General features: G+C 45.2%; 2 protein-coding genes across 2 annotated transcripts; one reads left to right on the plus strand and one right to left on the minus strand.

Annotated features, from left to right (window-relative positions):
- Positions 1–163: 163 nt before the first annotated feature.
- On the minus strand, positions 164–10,372 carry prcc (proline rich mitotic checkpoint control factor). Its single transcript, XM_066721478.1, has 7 exons — positions 9,248–10,372; positions 8,770–8,817; positions 7,592–8,152; positions 7,295–7,387; positions 6,728–6,874; positions 2,989–3,054; positions 164–1,736 (listed from the first exon to the last, which is right to left on the minus strand). Exons 1-7 carry the CDS (start codon positions 9,647–9,649, stop codon positions 1,650–1,652), a joined length of 1,404 nt encoding a protein of 467 aa, XP_066577575.1. The 5' UTR covers positions 9,650–10,372; the 3' UTR covers positions 164–1,649.
- Positions 10,373–11,291: 919 nt separating this feature from the next.
- LOC136767598 (hepatoma-derived growth factor) lies at positions 11,292–19,260 on the plus strand. Its single transcript, XM_066721486.1, has 6 exons — positions 11,292–11,814; positions 14,393–14,469; positions 14,570–14,708; positions 15,513–15,692; positions 16,049–16,294; positions 16,524–19,260. The coding sequence occupies exons 1-6, from the start codon at positions 11,728–11,730 to the stop codon at positions 16,542–16,544; spliced, it is 750 nt and encodes a 249-aa protein (XP_066577583.1). The 5' UTR covers positions 11,292–11,727; the 3' UTR covers positions 16,545–19,260.
- The last annotated feature ends 961 nt before the right edge of the window (positions 19,261–20,221 follow it).

The raw sequence follows: 20,221 nt of genomic DNA on the forward strand, positions 1-20,221 counted from the left end.
GCTCTGTGACTTTGCAAATGATCAGTCTGTCTGCCAGCCTCCCCTCCCCTCCCCCCCCCCCACCCCCACCCAATCAGTTTCCATGTTTGTGTGTAAACCAGTGACGCTATGGGCATCACCTTCCAAAGGGAACATTGTCACGAGCTTAGGATTTTGTATAGTGAACCTCACTCTGAACTTTTTGTTTTTCAATTAAATTAAGTATTTGAAGCGACTCTTACTTCAGTAAAAGGCAGGACTGACCGATGCCCTGCAGTCTCCGTACTGAGAAGAAAGCATCCACTTCTACCTTTGAGGATAAACGGAGGTCCGGAAATCACTGACCCACTAAACTGAGGGAGACCCACTCAGTCTTGCCCTCCACTCCCACCCACTTGATTGGTAATACTTTATTAAAGGAGTGTGGCAGTGCTGGCGAGGGGAGCTAGTCACACAGTACAGTTCTCAATACATCTCAAGAATATTTACAGCACAGGCCAACAGGTGAAGTCACACCCCACGAGATCCAGTCTTGGCTAACTGCCCCCTTTAACTTCGAGATCATCCCACTCTGATCCTGGAGAAAACCCTGGTGTGAGGGTCAGATTCAAACTCCTGTAACCGAGGTCAGATAAACGCAGTGGAATTGGCCCAAATGGACACCGGGTGACGCAATGATGTAATCAGCAAAAACAAAAAGGTCACCAGGTTGAGGGGAGGTTTAGGTTTATATTCCGATTTTCAAAGGGGACTGCTGCAATTGCTGGACCTCGTTTGCCCCCATCAGCCACTGACGCTGCCTTGCCTTACCCCTCCATCTAGGCAGGGGGAAGAGAGGTGACCTTCAGTGTCCACTGCCCCCGTTTTAACTGACTTCTCCTCTCCATCCCCGATCACGTCACCGCTGGCCTGCTTTCCCTGGTCGTGGGAAGTGCTGGACAGGATTTAGGCAGAGCCACAGCCACCAGTGCTTTGGAGCGGCCTCCCTGGGGGTGGGCTGCCGGGACGTGGAAGAGGGAAAACCGTTTATCAGTCGCTAAAACCGTTGCTTCTCTGCTGCCTTTCTTATCACTCTCGGGTTATTAATTATGAGCCGGGGAACAGAATTCCTTTCAAACACCATCCCTCGATCAATTCTTAAGAAGATATGTGATTCGACGTGTAATGCCAGTCCACAATTGCCCCTCAAAAACACTACTGGATCGCACCAGTCCCATCCCTCGGACAGCACCAGTATTTGAACCCTCCCAGGTGACCCAACAGGGATCACATGACCGTCCAGCGCTGCTCTAGAGAGAGTCGGGCCCCAGATGGGACATCCTATATACACAGTTGAGCTTTTATTTCCTATAAAGACCACACCCTTACTACAATACCAAAGTACAAAAATAAGGGATCTAAGATAAGTCTGTACACAGGGTTACATAGAACAAAAATCCAGGAAGGAGAAAGTCCAGGGGAACTAAAGGAGGACAACCTCCCGCCCTCCCCCTCACAATTTTAAGTTACATCTCCCCAGTGACCCTGAGAGAACCCCCCCACCCCCTGCTTGGAGCCTTGGTACAGTCCAAGGTCCCCTGAAGAAACAGAGAAACTGTGGGCCAGCATCTGGCATCCTGGCACAAACCCTCCCCCTCCCCACACTCCCTCACTTCCAGCAACGGCGGCTACTAGAAGCCGTATTTGGCTTGTGTTTGCCGGCGGGTCAGCTTGTTGTCGGCCCAGTTATTCTTCAGCTCCAGTTCACGTTCCTTAGCCTGTGAAACACAAGAGGGTTGGCCACTGTCAGAAAGACACCGTCAAAGCAGGATTGAGATTGACTTTTGTAAAAGCATCCCCAGCTCTGGTCCCGGGGAGCCACAAGAGCTTCAATTAGGCAGTAGAGCAGGAATTGGCTAGTCATAGTAGGTATGAGTTCCCATATTCTCAACATCTTTAATCACTTACAAATCCCTAGAAAAGCTGCTGTGGGGCTCTCCGTGTCCCCAAACCCTTGTCTGAAGCCCACTGTCCCGGTAAGAAAACATGCAATGCCGTGGAACCAGAAGAAAACTGGCTGCTTCTGGGTTTCCTCATTGGTGCTAATTTGCATACTTTACTGATGATGTCACATTCACTGCTAGTGTATTGAATTGCATTATAATCCTACTATAAACAAAACACACCTTTGTAGTTAAAAATACATCACCTTGAACTGTAATCATGTTTTTGTTTATTTTTACAAGCATACGGTTTATGTTAACCTTCCAGTAAAAGCACTTTACTCATAAACTGTATGCATGGTAACATGTGCATGTTAACTTTAATTTGTATTTTATTCAATACTGAAAAAGTGTCGGAAATTGCACATTGGAGTAAAACCCTTGAGGAAGATAACCCAGTGTTTAAAAAAAACACAGCTATACTGAAAGCAGTAAATACTAAAGATGCCAGAACACCATAACCTTAACAGTTTGGTGAACTAAAAAAATATTCCCTTCTCAGTTGAGAGTTTGTGTCAAAGTTATACATTTTTCAGTAAATAATAATAATAATAATAATAATAATAATAATAATAATAATAATAATGAAAAATGCATAATGGGGTCTTCTGTGCATTTAGCAAATACACTCCAAACTGCACATGGTTTGAGACATTTGATTCGTTTTGTTTTAGGCTTTTGCAGAAGAAAAAAAAATAGTTAGTGTTAGCATATATTTTCAAATCGAGGGGCTTTTTTATGACACTTTTGAACTTTGTTATATCCAACAACTTTTATTTAAGTAATGTGCAGAATACAAATGGAAGGTTTTAATTTAGATAGGCTATGAGGGACATCTGAAGTGTGGTTTAGTACTCAAACATTGTCAATTTCTAATAATGAGAGAAAGAATGGTCACGTGTCGAACCTCAGAAGGTTCGGAAAAATCTCTGAAGTTCTGGAGGCTGAATGAACCTTCAAAGCTTTGAAAACATAGTGAGTGCGGCTGCATGCCAGTGTGTCAGTGTGTCAGTGTGAAAGGCCATACCTGGTGAATGAGATATGTGATCTGGTGCTTCCGGCGCTGTTGTCCGGTGGGCCCCTCTCCTTTTTTCTACAATGAAGAAAACCAAAAAAAAAAAAAAGAAATAAACTCAACAACAAAAGACAGAGATAGATCACAAGACATGAGGCCAGCAGAGAACGCATGAAGTCATAGTAACCAATTACTGTCTTGGTTGGATTCTGGCGGTACTCTTTGTACCTTTAAATAAGCACTTTTGTCTTTATACCATAAATACAGTACTGTCCATCCATTAGATTGTACTCTCGTAAACCAACCAAGGCCAGTGTCCCTTGCAGCTGGGCATCAACATTAGGATTTAGATTTTCCTTCACCTTTGAATCTTATGAACAACTGTTAACATCTCAATTCAGGATGAAGGGATCTTAAGAAATAAATAATAAAAATAGTAATTGTAACATATTGACCTGACGTACTTGATTAACTGGTATACAATAGTTCCCGGCCAGACAAAAGTTCCCAGCACCTTTTCCAGTTCCGTTTCCTAGGATTCTACGCAATGCTAATGCATTTTAAAAACTCATCTGAATAAACTTCAATTCCCAGCAGCAACTGCGTATTGAACTCAGACCTACGGGAAAACACTGGAATAATGGAAGGAAACTGCACTTAACTGCAAATAACTGCAAGAAGCCCCGGCGTCAATTGGAGATGGGAGATTGTAGGAGACCGGCGTTTGTATTAAACATTCATAAATAAAAACACATCGTGGACTCATGCAGGGTAAGAAGAGCCTGGAAACACTGCTTCATTGTAGAAGTAGGCTAATAGGCCAGGCTTTTATTTTTTAAATTATTATTTTTTTAATAATTTGCTGTCCAAAGATGCAAACAAATCACATTCAATGTATGGTGAACTACATACTGGATTGAAAACAAGATACTGGTAATTCTGTTAGCAGTTTAAGATTCGAAATACTGTGGACTCTCGCTAAATAAACAAGAAGCACTTCAACACAACTGTGGAAATACGCTTTAAACCAAACCATCAATATTATACTTCATTAATGCATTGTTTATCTCACAGTTCAATCAGTACAATTAACAGCAATACAAATACAGCAATATATACAGTGAGGGAAAAAAGTATTTGATCCCCTGCTGATTTTGTACGTTTGCCCACTGACAAAGAAATGATCAGTCTATAATTTTAATGGTAGGTGTATTTTAACAGTGAGAGACAGAATAACAACAACAAAATCCATAAAAACGCATTTCAAAAAAGTTATACATTGATTTGCATGTTAATGAGGGAAATAAGTATTTGATCCCCTATCAATCAGCAAGATTTCTGGCTCCCAGGTGTCTTTTATACAGGTAACGAGCTGAGATTAGGAGCACTCTCTTAAAGGGAGTGCTCCTAATCTCAGCTCGTTACCTGTATAAAAGACACCTGTCCACAGAAGCAATCAATCAATCAGATTCCAAACTCTCCACCATGGCCAAGACCAAAGAGCTGTCCAAGGATGTCAGGGACAAGATTGTAGACCTACACAAGGCTGGAATGGGCTACAAGACCATCGCCAAGCAGCTTGGTGAGAAGGTGACAGCAGTTGGTGCGATTATTGGCAAATGGAAGAAACACAAAATAACTGTCAGTCTCCCTCGGTCTGGGGCTCCATGCAAGATCTCACCTCGTGGAGTTTCAATGATCATGAGAATGGTGAGGAATCAGCCCAGAACTACACGGGAGGATCTTGTTAATGATCTCAAGGCAGCTGGGACCATAGTCACCAAGAAAACAATTGGTAACACACTACGCCGTGAAGGACTGAAATCCTGCTCAAGAAAGCACATGTACAGACCCGTCTGAAGTTTGCCAATGAACATCTGAATGATTCAGAGGAGAACTGGGTGAAAGTGTTGTGGTCAGACGAGACCAAAATCGAGCTCTTTGGCATCAACTCAATTCGCCGTGTTTGGAGGAGGAGGAATGACCCCAAGAACACCATCCCCACCGTCAAACATGGAGGTGGAAACATTATGCTTTGGGGGTGTTTTTCTGCTAAGGGGACAGGACAACTGCACCGCATCAAAGGGATGATGGATGGGGCCATGTACCATCAAATCTTGGGTGAGAACCTCCTTCCCTCAGCCAGGGCATTGAAAATGGGTCATGGATGGGTATTCCAGCATGACAATGACCCAAAACACACAGCCAAGGCAACAAAGGAGTGGCTCAAGAAGAAGCACATTAAGGTCCTGGAGTGGCCTAGCCAGCCTCCAGACCTTAATCCCATAGAAAATCTGTGGAGGGAGCTGAAGGTTCGAGTTACCAAACGTCAGCATCGAAACCTTAATGACTTGGAGAGGATCTGCAAAGAGGAGTGGGACAAAATCCCTCCTGAGATGTGTGCAAACCTGGTGGCCAACTACAAGAAACGTCTGACCTCTGTGATTGCCAACAAGGGTTTTGCCACCAAGTACTAAGTCGAAGGGGTCAAATACTTATTTCCCTCATTAACATGCAAATCAACTTATAACTTTTTTGAAATGCGTTTTTTCTGGATTTTGTTGTTGTTATTCTGTGTCTCACTGTTAAAATACACCTACCATTAAAATTATAGACTGATCATTTCTTTATCAGTGGGCAAACGTACAAAATCAGCAGGGGATCAAATACTTTTTTCCCCCACTGTATATATATATTAGTGAAAGTGAGAAATAAATTAATAAAAACACATTGTTTTACTTATTATTAATATATGGTATATATATTTACTGAAAACAAGAAAGATGCAAAAAATAAAAATAAAATTTTACGTAAATATATTTTGAAAGAACCTTCCACATTTGTTAATGCACCTTTAGAAACTGTATCAGTTTCTTTTCTCTTTATTTATAAAACATTGTCAAGTCTGTTTTGTAACCCTGCGTTTATTAGAGACCGGCTTTTGTTTACATGATTACGCAAATCAACCCGGCGACTATTGGAGACCGGCTGCTATTTGAGACCCGGCGAGTATTGGAAGTTTTACAGTCTGTTTTAAAGTAGAGTACGATATTATTTCCCAGGGGTCTAGTGGATGCTGATAATTAAATAGAATCTATGATACTATTATATGTAAAACAAATAGCCTACACCTTTATGTATTTAAAGGGTTTGTTATTATACTCAAATTATTTTAAAATTAAGCTACATCACATCACGTGTAAGTTTGTAAATAAGTGATATTTTTTTGTCAATGCAAATAAAAATATGAATGTACGTATACAATGTGACCCTTTACATTACAAGTACAGAATTTACCCATCATTTCCACATGTGTGTCTGTAGCCATACAGTAATCATACATGGAGTCATACATATTGGTGTGAACCTATTTATTCACATCATCCACATTGTTCTCTCCATTTAAATGTATCACCATAATGTAATTTTTTTTTTTTTTTTTTTTTTATAAAAACACAAAAGTATGAAAACAAAATTGCCCCAGGGAAATGAATTTCTCTATTTCGATGTGTAAGGATTCGTTCAGCATAATTATTATAGCCATTTCCTTCCACTATTACAATGTATTCTCAGTTTTGAGTTCAATACGCAATTGCTGCTGGGAGACCTTTAGAAGTCCGTCTGCCGTTTAGAAACCTAACAGACCGAACCGGAAAAGGGGGCTGGGAACTTGTGTCCTACACCGGCTTCCTTTCAACCCGTTTGGCGGGGAGTGGCCCCCTCGGCCCAGTGCTTGGGCCCCTGCACTGACCTTGCTGAAGGACTTGCGCTGCTCCTTCTCCTCGGTGATGGCCTTGGTGAGCCACTGCTGGCTGCCACTCAGCTGGTCGTCCCCTTTGATCTCCAGGAACTTCACCTCCTCCTTCCCTCGGTTGCGTTTGCCCTGTAGACGCCGAAACTGTGGGAGGGAGGTGGAGAGAGAGAGAGAGAGAAGGGTTGTTAGTTTTAAAGAGTGTCCTATAACACCAATCGATATAATATATATATTTTTTTTACCGTTTATACCCCCCATTGCTCCTCAAAGTACTGAAAGCAATGCAGGATGTGACCCTGTGACCTGTAGTGCAGACAGTGTTTTAGACTGATATAGATTAATTCTAGGTCAAGAATATTAATAATAATAATAATAGAAAATTTATCCTAAAGAGTTGTTAAATTAGTAAGCTTGTATCTGTGCAACAGGTCACAAGGTCATCCTCTACGACACTGCATTTGATGGAGATATCACACACTGAGATAAGACAGGAAGTCTGAGCTCTGTAATTGTTGCAGGAAATGAAACAAGCAAAGGAGTGAGGGAGTGAACAAATGCGTGTACCGCTTCATCGTCAATCATGGAGGAGGAGCCGGGCTCTTCTGCATCAGCCAATCCGGGATCAGATTCCTGATAGTAGCCGGCGCTGTAGTAGTCCTGACCAATGGGAAGAGAAGTTAGTCAGACTGCGATTAATGACAATAATACACAGTACTCCAACAGGCTGTATAGGATTTTTCTAGTTTTTTTTTTGTTAAACATTTGGACTCCACACCCAAATAAGCCTAACACACAATATCCAATACACGGGTTGGCAAGACAAATGCCCCCAAATGCAATAAATCTGTTCTTGCTACTTACCTGGTAGTAGGGCTCTTGGCCTGGGCCCTGAGGAGCTGGACCCTGAGTGGCTGACTCCTGGTACGCAGAGTAGTAGGGCCCGCCTGGCTGCTGATCCTCCCAAGTGCCCGCCCCGCCGGCCCCCGCGTAGCCCCGGGGGGCGGAGCCGAAATCCAGTGGGGCGTCTGACTGGTAGGGGGCCTCGGTCCCGGGGGGAGGAGGCAGCACGGGGGCAGCCGACTCGAGCTCGGACTCGGGGCTGGGGAGGGGGACTTGGGAGCTGTTGGGGAGGGAGAAGTAGTTTTCGGGTGCTACGTCATCGTCGTCACTGCCCTCCTCTTCCTCCTGGGCCATCTGCCGGGCCAGCTGGAGGGTGGCGGACTTGGCGGCGGCTTTGATGGCCGAGGGGGAAGCGCTGACGCCGCCGGCGGGGGTGGCGTTCGTGGTGGGTCGAGGCCGGGCTGGGGCTTTGGGCTCGGGTTGGCGCTTGGTGAGGGTGTGGGGCACCAGTGGCCGCATGGTGTCTTTGGAGATCAGATTGCGGGGCTGAGGGAGCAGAGAGGAGAGCCCCACGCCTGAACCCTGGAAGAGAAAACCACAGACAGTCAAATAAAGCCAATTAGTATTATTATTATCATCCAGTTATTTCAGCAGATGCCATTACCCAGGTCACCTTGCAGCTGTCACCAAACGGATGCCTTGCACAAGCACCACACCAGATAAATTAAGCAGAATTCTTTCGGCCAACTTTTTTAAATTTTATTTTTAAACTCGCTTGCTAGATTAAAACACCTCTCTCGATATTAATTTATAATTAAATGTATCTAACAGAAAAAGTTCACAGCTTTTCAAATACAAAATCATACCTGGTAACAACGGGTAAGCTTGTGATGTCATTGACCTCGGATCAGGTACAGTGGAAACACACCCGACCCGCACCAGGCCAGGTCGGCTCGGTTCCGGCTTGGTTCGGGGTCGGGTTGGATGTGCCCGTGGAAAAGGGGCAAGAGGGGCCACGGGAATCTGGGACTTAATCACTCAACCATGTGTCCACACAGAAAAGCCTTGGAATTGCTTAATTAGTGGCTTGTGAACCGAATGACCTGGACGTGCCATGGGGTCGGACCGCATTCCCAACCGTACGGGTGATACAGCCCTAGAACGCTGAGCCGGACATGTGGCCCCCAAACCAAGCTTACCTGTGACAGAGCTTTCTTCTTAACTGGTTCGTCTTCATCAGAGTCTGACTGGAGGGAGGGGGAGAGAGAGGGAGAGAGAGAAACATTTTTGAAAGCAAAATGAAATGCAGGAAATCCTGCAAGGTTATTTATGTCATATAGGTCATTAGAAAAGCTCAGAGACACCTCACTTTACACGACTGAAATGGTTTCTTTCCTCCTGAGAATAAGAGGAGGGGAACTCTGTTCTAGTGACTTAAATTGGCTGAGCAAGTAATTAAGTCCTTATGTAAGAGGGGACCAAAGGAGATCACATCACTCCTGTGTGGGGTGTTAATTGATTAATTGAGTGAGTAAGTGTGTACATATGAATAACTGGCTGAGAAAAAAGTTTTAGAAAAGATCAATGTGTTTTAGTGTGGCTGTATCCGTCATCAAAGGCTGTTTTAATGCAATAAAAGGGTAGCAATACAGAGATGTGTAATTCAAGGATACTCACGTCTCCTCTGTGAATCTCGGGAATGGTGATTTTGACGGGCTCCGATCGCTTCTTCGGTTTTGGTAAATTGAAGACCAGCGCCCCGGCCGGCTGGGGGAGAGTCGAGCTGAGGCTCTTGTCGCCGGGCTCGTCCGCGTCGGGGCCGGGGTAGGCGTGGGGCACCCGGGGCCCCAGACTGGACGAGATCGGTGGGGGCAAGTGCAGCCCCCCGACCTTGAATTCACTGTCCCTGGGAGGGGGGAGATTCAATCCCACGCTGGGACCAGACCTGGGCGGTTTTTGCACCTCTGAAGGGACGTGCTTGGGGGCGGGCAGGCTGGAGAACAAGCCCGCCGATTTTGCTCCAGACGGCGGCGCATCCTCGTCGCTGTCGTCGCTGCTTCCGTACGCGACTAAAGACATGGCTTTAACTTTTCTTTAACTCCCAAAGCGACTAGGAAGAGGGCTGGGCTGTCCCAGTGCTGCCTTACAGTGAAGTTCAGTGTTTGCAAAATAATCAGCTTTCCTCTTTAAAAAGTAATGGAAGAAATCACATGACACATAACAATATATTTAACTCGCTTGTCATTGAGAGGAAAAGTTGGTTTCTTATATTGATCCTTGTTTTAAGGAATAGATGTACTGCTCTACAAGCGGCCGTCCTGCTGCTGCATCCCATCAATTCAAAGCTATTTTAAGGTTTACATTCCTCAGACATCATACAGCCCAGCTCTCTCCAGTTTAACGTGAAATCCTGCAGATCATCATCAGTGGAGCAGTGTAACCTACACCTGTAAGCCGGAGAGAAAGCTAAAACAGGAGCCTCCTCTTCCTAGGCGACTGCTTTATAATCGGCTGCACTCAGAAGCCGGGCATGTCTTGAAATCGAGACCGGGGACTGGCGCTCATGTGGAGGCCGCAGCGGTTCAATTCGTGGCCGTTTCCACTATGTCCTCGGTAGCCTGCCGTCGTTGTATGGGTATAAGTGCCACGGCGTTTTCAGCTGCTCTTCCTCATCAGTCCAGCTCGCCCTGTGTTTGCGATCTCGCCATTCCTGTTGCAGGTCGTGGAGACATTCAAAGCCTTTGCCAGCCTCCGGTTGCAGAATGGACCACAAATCCCATGATGCAACGCGAACGGGGGCTTCGCAACCGTCGCAATGCATCTTGGGACACGTAGTTCTGAATTTGTAATGCTTGCCTGTAGCGCGTACCTGTTATAATGTTGTCAGTGCCAATGCTTTCTCTGACTGCTTAAACTGAATTAAATTGCATACATTGAGGAAAAACAAACAAACAACAACAAAACTCGGACAAAAAAAAAAGCTGTTAAACTAGTTTGTCTGATTCCAAATGTAAGTTTGCGAATGTAGAATTTGCCCCATAAAACATGTTTAGCACAGAGTATCTCTTATCGTGCATACAATACTGCATAACTGCATGTCTGTGAGCGACGTCATTGTCTTACTGCGTTACGGTTCTGTGCTAATCAATACATTTTAATACATTTATCTGGGCTGCTATTTATCCATGCACATGTCGGGAAAATAAATATTCGGTTGTGAAAATAAGTGTTAAAACTACAACCATCGGCCAGCGCGGCTGCACCGGGGCGTGTGGGGGATGTTGTAGTCCCGTCCCATCTCTTGCCGTTGGACTTCTCTGCCCTTTCTTTCCGCCCATTGGAGGGAATGGAAGTGAATCGAGGGCGGGGGTAGCCATTTGGGGCAGAGGCTGGCACTTCCCCCTTCTTTCAAGCAAAAAGCGGGATAGCGAAAGCCGCCGTTTTAAAAGGGGACGTCATTACAAAGACGAGGGGCAGAGTCTGCTTCATTTTCCAGACGCATAGACGAGACCCGGGAACAAGTGCGCTCAACTGTGCTAACAGTGTTAGTTAAATGACACGATTTGAATGTGATGCTTGAGTGCTCGGGTTATATAACGTGCGTTGCCCTTTTAAGTGCGCCATCCCGCTTTCTGCGTATCGATTATTTGGTCTATCCCAGCCCCCTCCCCTCACTCCCCATTTTACAGTACGGGTCCCCGGGCCAGGCCAGAGCAATCGAGCGTCCGATCGAGGAGGGGGTGCTTCTGTTCGGAAGGAGGGAAGCCGTTCCAATTTCAAACAAAAACAAGGAGAGAGACCGGAGAGAGGGGGGGACACGGCTCTGGCAACCTGCAGTCGCACCGAAAAGGAGAAGACAGGGGGGGGGACAGCGACGACCGGCTCCTATTGGAAAAGGGCAGCTTGCCAACTTTGCCAACCGCGCGCAAAGTTTGCCAACCTCTCCAGCTCCGCTCCATTGCAACATTTCTCTGCCTTTTTTTTTTTTTTTTTTTTTTAAACGCCTGACTTAATTTTGTTCGCAAGGGGTTGGCTTCCCTCCCGTGCATTGCATATATTTTTTTTTAAAGAGTGCTCTGAAAAAGGAGGGTTTTAAAACAATATAGTTCTACTTTTTTTTTTTTGTATTCATATCTAAAGCGAAACCAAACGAAAACATGCCCAGGTCGAACAGGCAGAAAGAGTACCAGCCCGGAGATCTGGTGTTTGCGAAAATGAAAGGCTATCCACACTGGCCAGCTCGGGTAAGCAACTGTAACCTTTTCATTTGCACCAACTTCCCCGACCCCGGCTCTCAGATCGCAGTCGCATTGTTGTTTTTTTGCAACAGCGTTAAAGTCTGGGGCCTAGCACAGTTTCCGCGCAAAGTTAGCTGAGCGCCGGTGGGGGGTTGTGGAAACGTGGTGGTGGTGGTGGTGGTGGTGGGGGGGGGATTTGTTTGTGTTGTCCGATCATTAGTGAAAATCATCCTCACTGTGCTCAGTGGAGCAGAGCGTTGTACCCGCAAGCTGCGAGCGGTGTTTCTCCCCCCCACCCCCCAGTGGATGCGGTATCCCCTTTCCTCTCGTTTAAACGCGGCCTACTGCTTGTCAGCGGTGCGATCGGTGTGTTTGCATAACTTAGGCGGGCAATTCAATGAAACCCCGCCAGCCCCCCGTTTTGTTTTTTCCCCTTTTTGCAGCCTATGTACACAACATTAAAAATGTGCGTTTGCCTTCCCGGGCCCCCCACGTCGCGCAGTCTCCCGGGGGTCGGCAGGTTTCCGATCCCTTCTGTCTCAGGTGGAAGGAGTGACAGGGTCTGGGAATGCATGCTTCCCGGGGGGGGGGCTTATTTATTTAATATGAATCATTGAATATAGCTGTCTTATCTCGTACAGCATCAGCAGTATGGGACCCCCTCCCTTGACTTCTAAGCGGTAGTCTGTCTGCCTGTGGAGATTAGACACTTGTGCAGTTGGATAACACTTTTCTTAGCAATCGGCTAGACTTTGCGCTGTGGATGTGCAGTACAGGTGGGGTTTTAAAGCGATCATTCATTCATTTCATTCATTCATTCATTCATTAAGTGTATAAAGCTACAGGTAGCGATGGGGATCTCATTGCATTGAAAGCCTGTGTCTGTCTGAGCCCAGAGCAGATCACTCTGTATCCAAATGCACTACCCACAGGTGTTGGATTATTGTGTGATACTATTCAACTTGGTGATACGCTACATGATTTGTTGGTAGGACACATAGGCAACGTTTGGGGTGGGTTTTTGTGTTGCTACAGGTTAATAATGTCCAGCGGGAAACGGAGATTAGGCTTGCTTTGGTCGAGGAGGCGGTGGAGCACACAACCCTTTGAAAACGTCGCTGCAACGTAACGGTGAAGTAACCTTGCAAAATGTCAGGAGGGTGCACAGGTTTGTCTGCTCTTCCCAAGGTTGGGCTCAGTTTTTTTTTTTTTCTCGTTTACTAAACCGGTTATGCGCAAATACACACGTCCTCGCAGGGTTGTAGATTATTATAATGATTTTATTTTATTTGAGTGTGAAAGATAGTCAAGCTACTGAGTAAATTATACCTTCTCACTGGGAGGACCTTAACTGGCTTTGGACACTTACTCCCACGTTTACTTGTCTCCTTGGTGCAGATTGTATTATTTGTTTGAAAACCAGGTATCAAGTAGCCAAGAGTTGTACTGGTAATAATCTGATAGATTGGTAAGTAAATTTATTACTTGACTACTGTTGTACTCTTGTCTGTCAGTTAATATTAAAACAAATATTAGACCAGCACCTTGTCCGCGGACTCCCACCGGGCCTGGGGAGAGAAGCTAAGGAGGCATGGACTGCGATGGGAAATCGGCTGACAGGAGACTGACAGAGGACACAGGCAGGCCAAGTGTGTAGCGCATGGGGGGGCCAACCCTGTTCCTGGAGAGCCACAATCCTGCAGGTTTTACGGGTCTCTCTAAATCACTGGATACCTTGAACATGGGGACATGTTGCCTAATTAAGACTCAATTGGCTCAATTAAGCAGTTAAGGATCCGGAGAAAACAAACCTGTTGGCCCTGTGACTCTCCAGGACCAGGGTTGGCCATCCCTGGTGTAGAGGATGCAAATTGGCATTTTGGAATGGAGTCTACCTGGTTTTGGAAAAGAAAATAGATGTTTTGGGGCTGCAGCAATTGTTGGCATGGTATCTGGAGTGAGAGTTTTAAATGAAAAGGAAAAGATTCATGCACTCCTGAGAAAGAAAGGAGTTATTTAACAGAGATAGAGAAAGAAAGTAGCATGTTGGGAGGCGGGAGAATTACTGAATAGATGTACGATACGTTTTTTTCCTTCAGTTGCATATTTATGTGTTATGCGGGGGGGAGAGGAAACTGTGTGAAAGAGTGTAGCTGTGAGTAAAATGTGACCCCACCCTGGGTATGTTTTCAGCAGAGCTGGGGCGGGAATCTGTCTCTGGCGTTCCCCTAGGGTCCCGTGACCAGCAGAGGAGGGTGTGAAGGGCTGGACAATGTGGTTCTGCCCCCCCCCCCCCCCCCCCCCATCCCTCCCTCGCAACCTGCAAACCCCCTTCCTGACCACCCTTTTCCACTGCCCCACCCAGAGAGGGGGAGAAATGTACAGGTTGGGGGGGATTTTTGGATTTACTTTGTGGGTTAGGGTGAATCCACTAATTTGAAGTGTTAGGGAACAAACACACCGTGGACTTCTGTGACAAGAATACTGTTGTAGCTGCCTGGGGGGGGGGGAATTAACACCCATTAAAAAAAAAAAAAAAAACATTCTCTCTTCATCTGAGTGGTTTCTGTCCGTCTTCCTGCAGATTGATGAACTCCCAGAAGGAGCAGTGAAGTCCCCTTCCAATAAATACCAAGTCTTCTTTTTTGGCACCCACGAGACGTGAGTATGCCCCTTACCTCCCCGCTCCTCTGCACGTCTCCTGCGCCTAACGCCACTAGGCTTTTCTCACGGCCCTGTATCTGTCCATCCGCTCCCGCAGGGCGTTCCTGGGGCCGAAGGATCTGTTCCCTTACGAGGAGTGCAAGGAGAAATTCGGGAAGTCCAACAAGAGGAAAGGCTTCACCGAGGGTCTGTGGGAGATCGAGAACAACCCGACAGTCAAAGCATCGGGCTATGAGGTGAGACACGGGGGAGGAAACAGGTGATTGTGTAAAAATAAAAAAGATGAGGAAGAGAAGAGGGGTTTGGGTTCCAAACTGTTAATTTAACCTGCTTTGTAGGACTTTATGATCCTACTGTGCTAGGGGGTTTCCAGTCCTGGCCCTGGAGGTAGAAGGCTCTATGGATCAAACTTAAAGGGGAACTCCAGTAGAAACACATTCTGTGCAGTGAGTTTTTTCAGGTCCAGCTTATTCTATTTACCAGATATCCGAGATCGAGAAATATGGGGTGCTAAATCAGAAAAGTCACGAAATTCTTAATTTTTTTTAGAGAATGTTATGCACGCTCGATTATCCATAAACCCTATTTTCCTGAAAGATCCATCAGTTTGCAGTCGTAAAAAGTGCCCCCACCCACAACTGTTGCTACGTAGGGTCTTCCTAGCCTGAGCTACAGCACTGTGCACCCGGCCATCTGTCAGAGGGTACAGGGCTGATTTGCATGTGTTCCCATTTTTGTTTGTTTACTTGGTCAGCCGAGGTCTTGGTCTCTTATTATAAGAGAGGCCACACATTTTTCTTTCATTTGATGTAAGGTAAATGCATACTATCAAGGAGGAAAGTAACAGGAAAACTGTCTGGAGTTAAATCAGGTCAGTTTTGGAAAGACTGGGAACCGAAAATGGGGCATTTGGGGTTCAGTTCACTGCTGCAGAAGCCATTGGGGAATCAACTTCAGAATGCCGTACCTCCAGGCTCCCTGAGCTGAGTTCCCATCATTGAACCATCTCCTCTCTCTCTCTCTCTCTCTCTCTCTCTCAGCCTGCTAAGAAGGAGGGCTCAGTGGAGGCGGCGGGGAAGGGTGAAGGAGAGGGAGCTGGCGGGCCCGAAGCGCGAGAGGCGGGGCCGGAGGGCAGCAGCGACGAGGACGAGGGCAACCTGGTGATCGACGAAAAGAACGAGAAGGGAGGGGCCAAGAGGAAAGCCGAGGACTCGCTGGAGGTCAGTATTGCGTTTTCCCCCCAATTTGGAATACAGATGAAGGAAGGAGTGATCCAATGGTTGCATTTGGGTTGTTGCATGGGCCTAGCTGGGTATTTTGGAGTTAAGTCAGTAGATGTTCACGCTTCATGCAGACTGAAAGTCTGCCCTGCCCTGCTAGTTTTTGTTCCAACCGGGGTCTTAAATACTTAATTGAATGGTATATTGCTTTGTTAGTTCAATTAAGGATTCAATTAAGCAATTAAGACTCCTGCTGGAAGAATAAACAGCAGGGTAGGGGGTACTCCAGGACCGGTTTGAAAACCCCTGCGCTACATCCATTAGTGTTGGTTTTAATTCTTTCCTCACTCTCTCAGGAATCCCCAAAGCGGCCCAAGGACTCGGAGGACGAGGCGCAGGCCGAGACGAAAGGCGACAAGGAGAAGTCTGACTCGGAGGGGGCGGGGCATGACCACGGGGAGCCGGAGGCCAAGGCCAATAACAATAACAATGCGGGGGTGGAGCCTGCGGCCCCTGTAGCACCTGCCACGCCCCCCAGCGGCGGCGATTCGAAGCTGCAAGGCCAGGCCACCACCCCTGAGGGCAAATTAACGCCGGAAAAGGTGATTAATCGCTAGTTCCCAGATCAGATCTTCTGAGGTCCCTTCTGGATTTTACATTTTAAAAAGGAATATAGAATAATTTCATTTAAATATGAATGTGGATCTTTTTTGTGTTGCGTTAATTGAAACATTGAAAGGAGCTCTTTAAAATGATGAATATTATTGTTGTTGTCACAGGAATACAAGTGATCACCTTAAAACACACTCCTTCTTCTCCCTTTCATTGCAGGCTGCAACAGACAGTGCTTAAAAGGAGGATTCCCCAACCCCACCAGCGGAACTCCTAAAGTATTTGGGAGTTTGTGTTTAAAAAAAATATATAAAAAAAATAAAATACAAAAAAATAAGAGGGAGAAAAAGACAAAACCCCTGTGTGATCCTTAGGTTTCTGCAGTTTAAATAACAGAAAAGTTACAAAAAAATATATAATAAAAAAACAAATAAGCAAATGGACGGGATGAGGATTGAAAATGCAGAGTTTAGGTTGTGATTCAACATTTTTACCTTTATAAAAGGTGGTATTTAAACCAAGAAAAATACGAGAAATCAGTTAGAAGTGCAATTACAGTGTCTGGACACAGGTGGTGCCGTTACAGCCCTTTGTTTTCTTTTTTTTTTTTTTTTTTTTTTTTTCCACAAATTGTGAGGGACAGCCAGCCAGCTCTGTTCAAGTTCAGTACAAGTTCTCATATAAGTTATATTCCATTTGGGGAAATTTAAACACAAAGAAAATATATCAGTCCCTTTCTAATCATGATTCTGTTTAATATGATATTTTGGGTTGAGATGCGTTACTTTTAAGATGTTAAAATTGCTGTTTTTATGCAGTGTTTAGCCTTCTGTGCGTTGGCGTACTTTAATATAAAGTGAACAAATATTGAGTTACTCTAGCTCAGCTTTAAGATGTAAAATTAATATCTCAGTCGTTTTTCTGTTTTTTCCGCTTTTTTTCCTCAGTGACTAAAATGCTTAAGAGATCTACTTCAAGTTTTCTGACTGAAGGTGTGACTACTCCTTGCATCAGCTCATTAAGATATTGCTTAATTGCCTGCGGAAGAGGCCGTGAGACCGTAGACAGGCGGCAACATTTCAAAATCCTCGATTGGCGATGGTCACGGGGGACCTTGTTACCGACCAAACGTTTGGAAATCAAAACCTGATGCGTCTTGTTTATTTAGAAAACAAAATGGGAAGGTGGTGGGGTGGGGGATTTCTTGAGAGTCTGAGACTAAGAGCGGCCCTGTGCTAATGATTGGAATCGGTTTCTTTAAATAAAACAATTAAATTTAAATAAGTACACGGATTGGACACCAGTCAAGGTTTCAATGACACAAGTTGTGAATAGTGAAACACATTCCTGAGAAGTGGAGTTCACAGGCTTGCGTTGGACAGATCTTTGGTGAGCCCAGACAGAGACCGTCCCCATTGATGTTTTAAAGGCAGTTTGTAAGACGAGCAGACACCCTCCGACTCTAACCTCCGGTGGTCACATGTAGGGTGGGACAGGGTGGACACCTGGCCTGAAAACAAACAAACTCCCGATGTCTCCTGTCGCTTCGTCTCGCAGAGCCTTAAGATATCTGTCTCAACTTCGATCGGTCTCTGTTCCACCCACTTGGCAGTTGCCATTTGTTGGGGGGGGTTTCTGTGCTGTACCGTCAAATATCAGTCCAGGCAAATCCAATCCAGTCTCTTCAACCAGTGTTCGACAACAGCTAATTTCCAAAAAACAAACCCACGTTTCATAGATGGTTAGTTTTTAGCATATGCTTTTCATGTTCTATTTTGTAAATTTTAATTCACCCTTCTCAAAACCAAAAGCTAATTTCACCCGTGCCACTTTGGGCACTGAGGTTTGCATTGCGATGGGGATGTTAAGGCACTCTCTCACTGTCGAGTTTTGGGAACGGAGACTGTGTGCGGAAGCTGGCATCGCTCTCCTGGAGGAAGCGAGTGGTGTTGGCTGTATTAGAGAGCGAGTGTCTCTCCACAGGACAGGGACACTCACCTAGTGGGCTGAATACCCCCAAGTCAAATATTCCAGGCACCTTCACGGACCACCGCAGCTGCTTCTGACTGTAGGAATGGTGTTTTCCACTGGCAAAGATGGGTGACGCATAGCAGCCACTATGGGGTAATTTTGTACCTGCAAGTCTGGCTTGGGTGTATTCATGGCACTGCGTGGCTGTCATCTCATTTTCTTGTGCGTGAACGATGAAATATTCAACCCCTCTAAGCTTGACTCTTCGTAAGTGAAGATCAAATTCAAAGAAATGTGTGTGTATTGTAAGAGATTGTGAACAGATCTTTAAAATGTAGTTGTTGTTTTTGTTTGTTTTTGCTCCCCCTCCCTCCCGGCTATGTTCAAGATCTGGACTCCAACTGTGCAAAAGAGATGTAATCCCTGTTTAAGAAGGGACCCCCTCTTGTGTTCTGCAAATGTCTCGTGTGCGTGCGTGCGTCTAAACGGATCCCAGTATTGGACTGTACTGGACTCAAGTGGAGAACTTAATTATCAAACCAGTTGTCCCCTGTCCCTCTTTTGTTGTACGCCCATTGATTTGCATGAATCTTTGGATCAACAACCACAATTGTTTGTTTAAAATTTTCTAGATCTTTAGACTGTTTTTTAAACCAAAAAAAACTAAATACGCTTTTTGCCCTGGAAGAGATGTTAGATGAATCCATAATCCTATTATTTTTTTATTTTGTAGACTGCTCTTTTAATCTCCCTGATTCCTACATCCCCCACCCCCCCAGGAAAAAAAAAAGAGAAATGAAAAGAAAATAGGTATGCATCTGGGTGGGAGAGCGAAAGAGAGGGGCATTTGGAAAATAGATTTATTTTCATTTGTTTTGTTTCTTTGCAAAAATTGATGCGCAACTTCGCTTTCAAGCTAGTTCTCACAGTGTAGCCTTCAGTCCATTTGGTTGGAACAATAAATCTGTTGATTACAAAAAATAAACATGTGGTTGCCTTCTTTCTTTGCTGACTTTTTTGGGGGGAGGGGGGATTATACAAGCTTATATGAGGGCCCCATTTATGATGGATCCTTAGACATCTATAATCTGTCATTCGTCATTGATATATCCTGGAATGGTTACCTTCTGAAGTCTTGGAAAAGTGTTATCTTGGTCAACGAAACTCCTAGCATATACAACATTGAGGGTGAATGAGCTCTAGGCTTATACAAAACCTTTAAAGCCGGTATGGAGCAGAAGAGCCGACTGCTGTCACAAAAGGTACAAATGTGATCTGATCTGCACGCGATGCAGTGCAGGTGATAACCGGTTGTGGGTGGGAAAACAGAGTGGCACATTACATAAAAAGGCTGATGACAGAAACTGGAGTGTTTATAAATATATACAGCTATCCTTTTATGTTAATCTCCAAATCTCCTATTTCTTAGCAGATGCACTGAAAAGTTTCAAAGCATTACAAAAGTGCAGTAATACAATCCAAACAAAACAGGATAAGCATACATCCCTAGTACAATAGCATTACCACTGCAGACATGATACAGTGAAGTTGGCAGAAGAAAGGTGTAGTAAGTGCCAAAACAAAAGCAGGAGCAGAGTTTAAAAACAAAGGGCCGAGCAGCCCAGTCCAGCTGCTGTATTGCAAATTAATCTCTCTCTCCATGTGCAAGGGCTGTACAAATAGACTCCTCACTTCAGCCATGCTTATTTGAACAAGACTCATTCAACACCAGGGAAGTCGCAAAGGATGCTAATAGCTCCTTCTGACAACTGCCAGGAGGGTCTGTTTGAAAGATCTGCTGCCAAAATCGTGTGTGGCTCGTATGTGTGTTTGCAATAAAGCTCGCCACATGTAAACACAGGGTCCATCTGCTTCTCGTTATATGATCTGAAACAACCAGGCCCAGAAAATAATAAAACACAATGGCAGCAGCTAGAGTACCACTT

The sequence above is a fragment of the Amia ocellicauda genome, chromosome 14, assembly GCF_036373705.1.
Source record: "Amia ocellicauda isolate fAmiCal2 chromosome 14, fAmiCal2.hap1, whole genome shotgun sequence".
NCBI classification, from domain to species: Eukaryota; Metazoa; Chordata; class Actinopteri; order Amiiformes; family Amiidae; genus Amia; species Amia ocellicauda.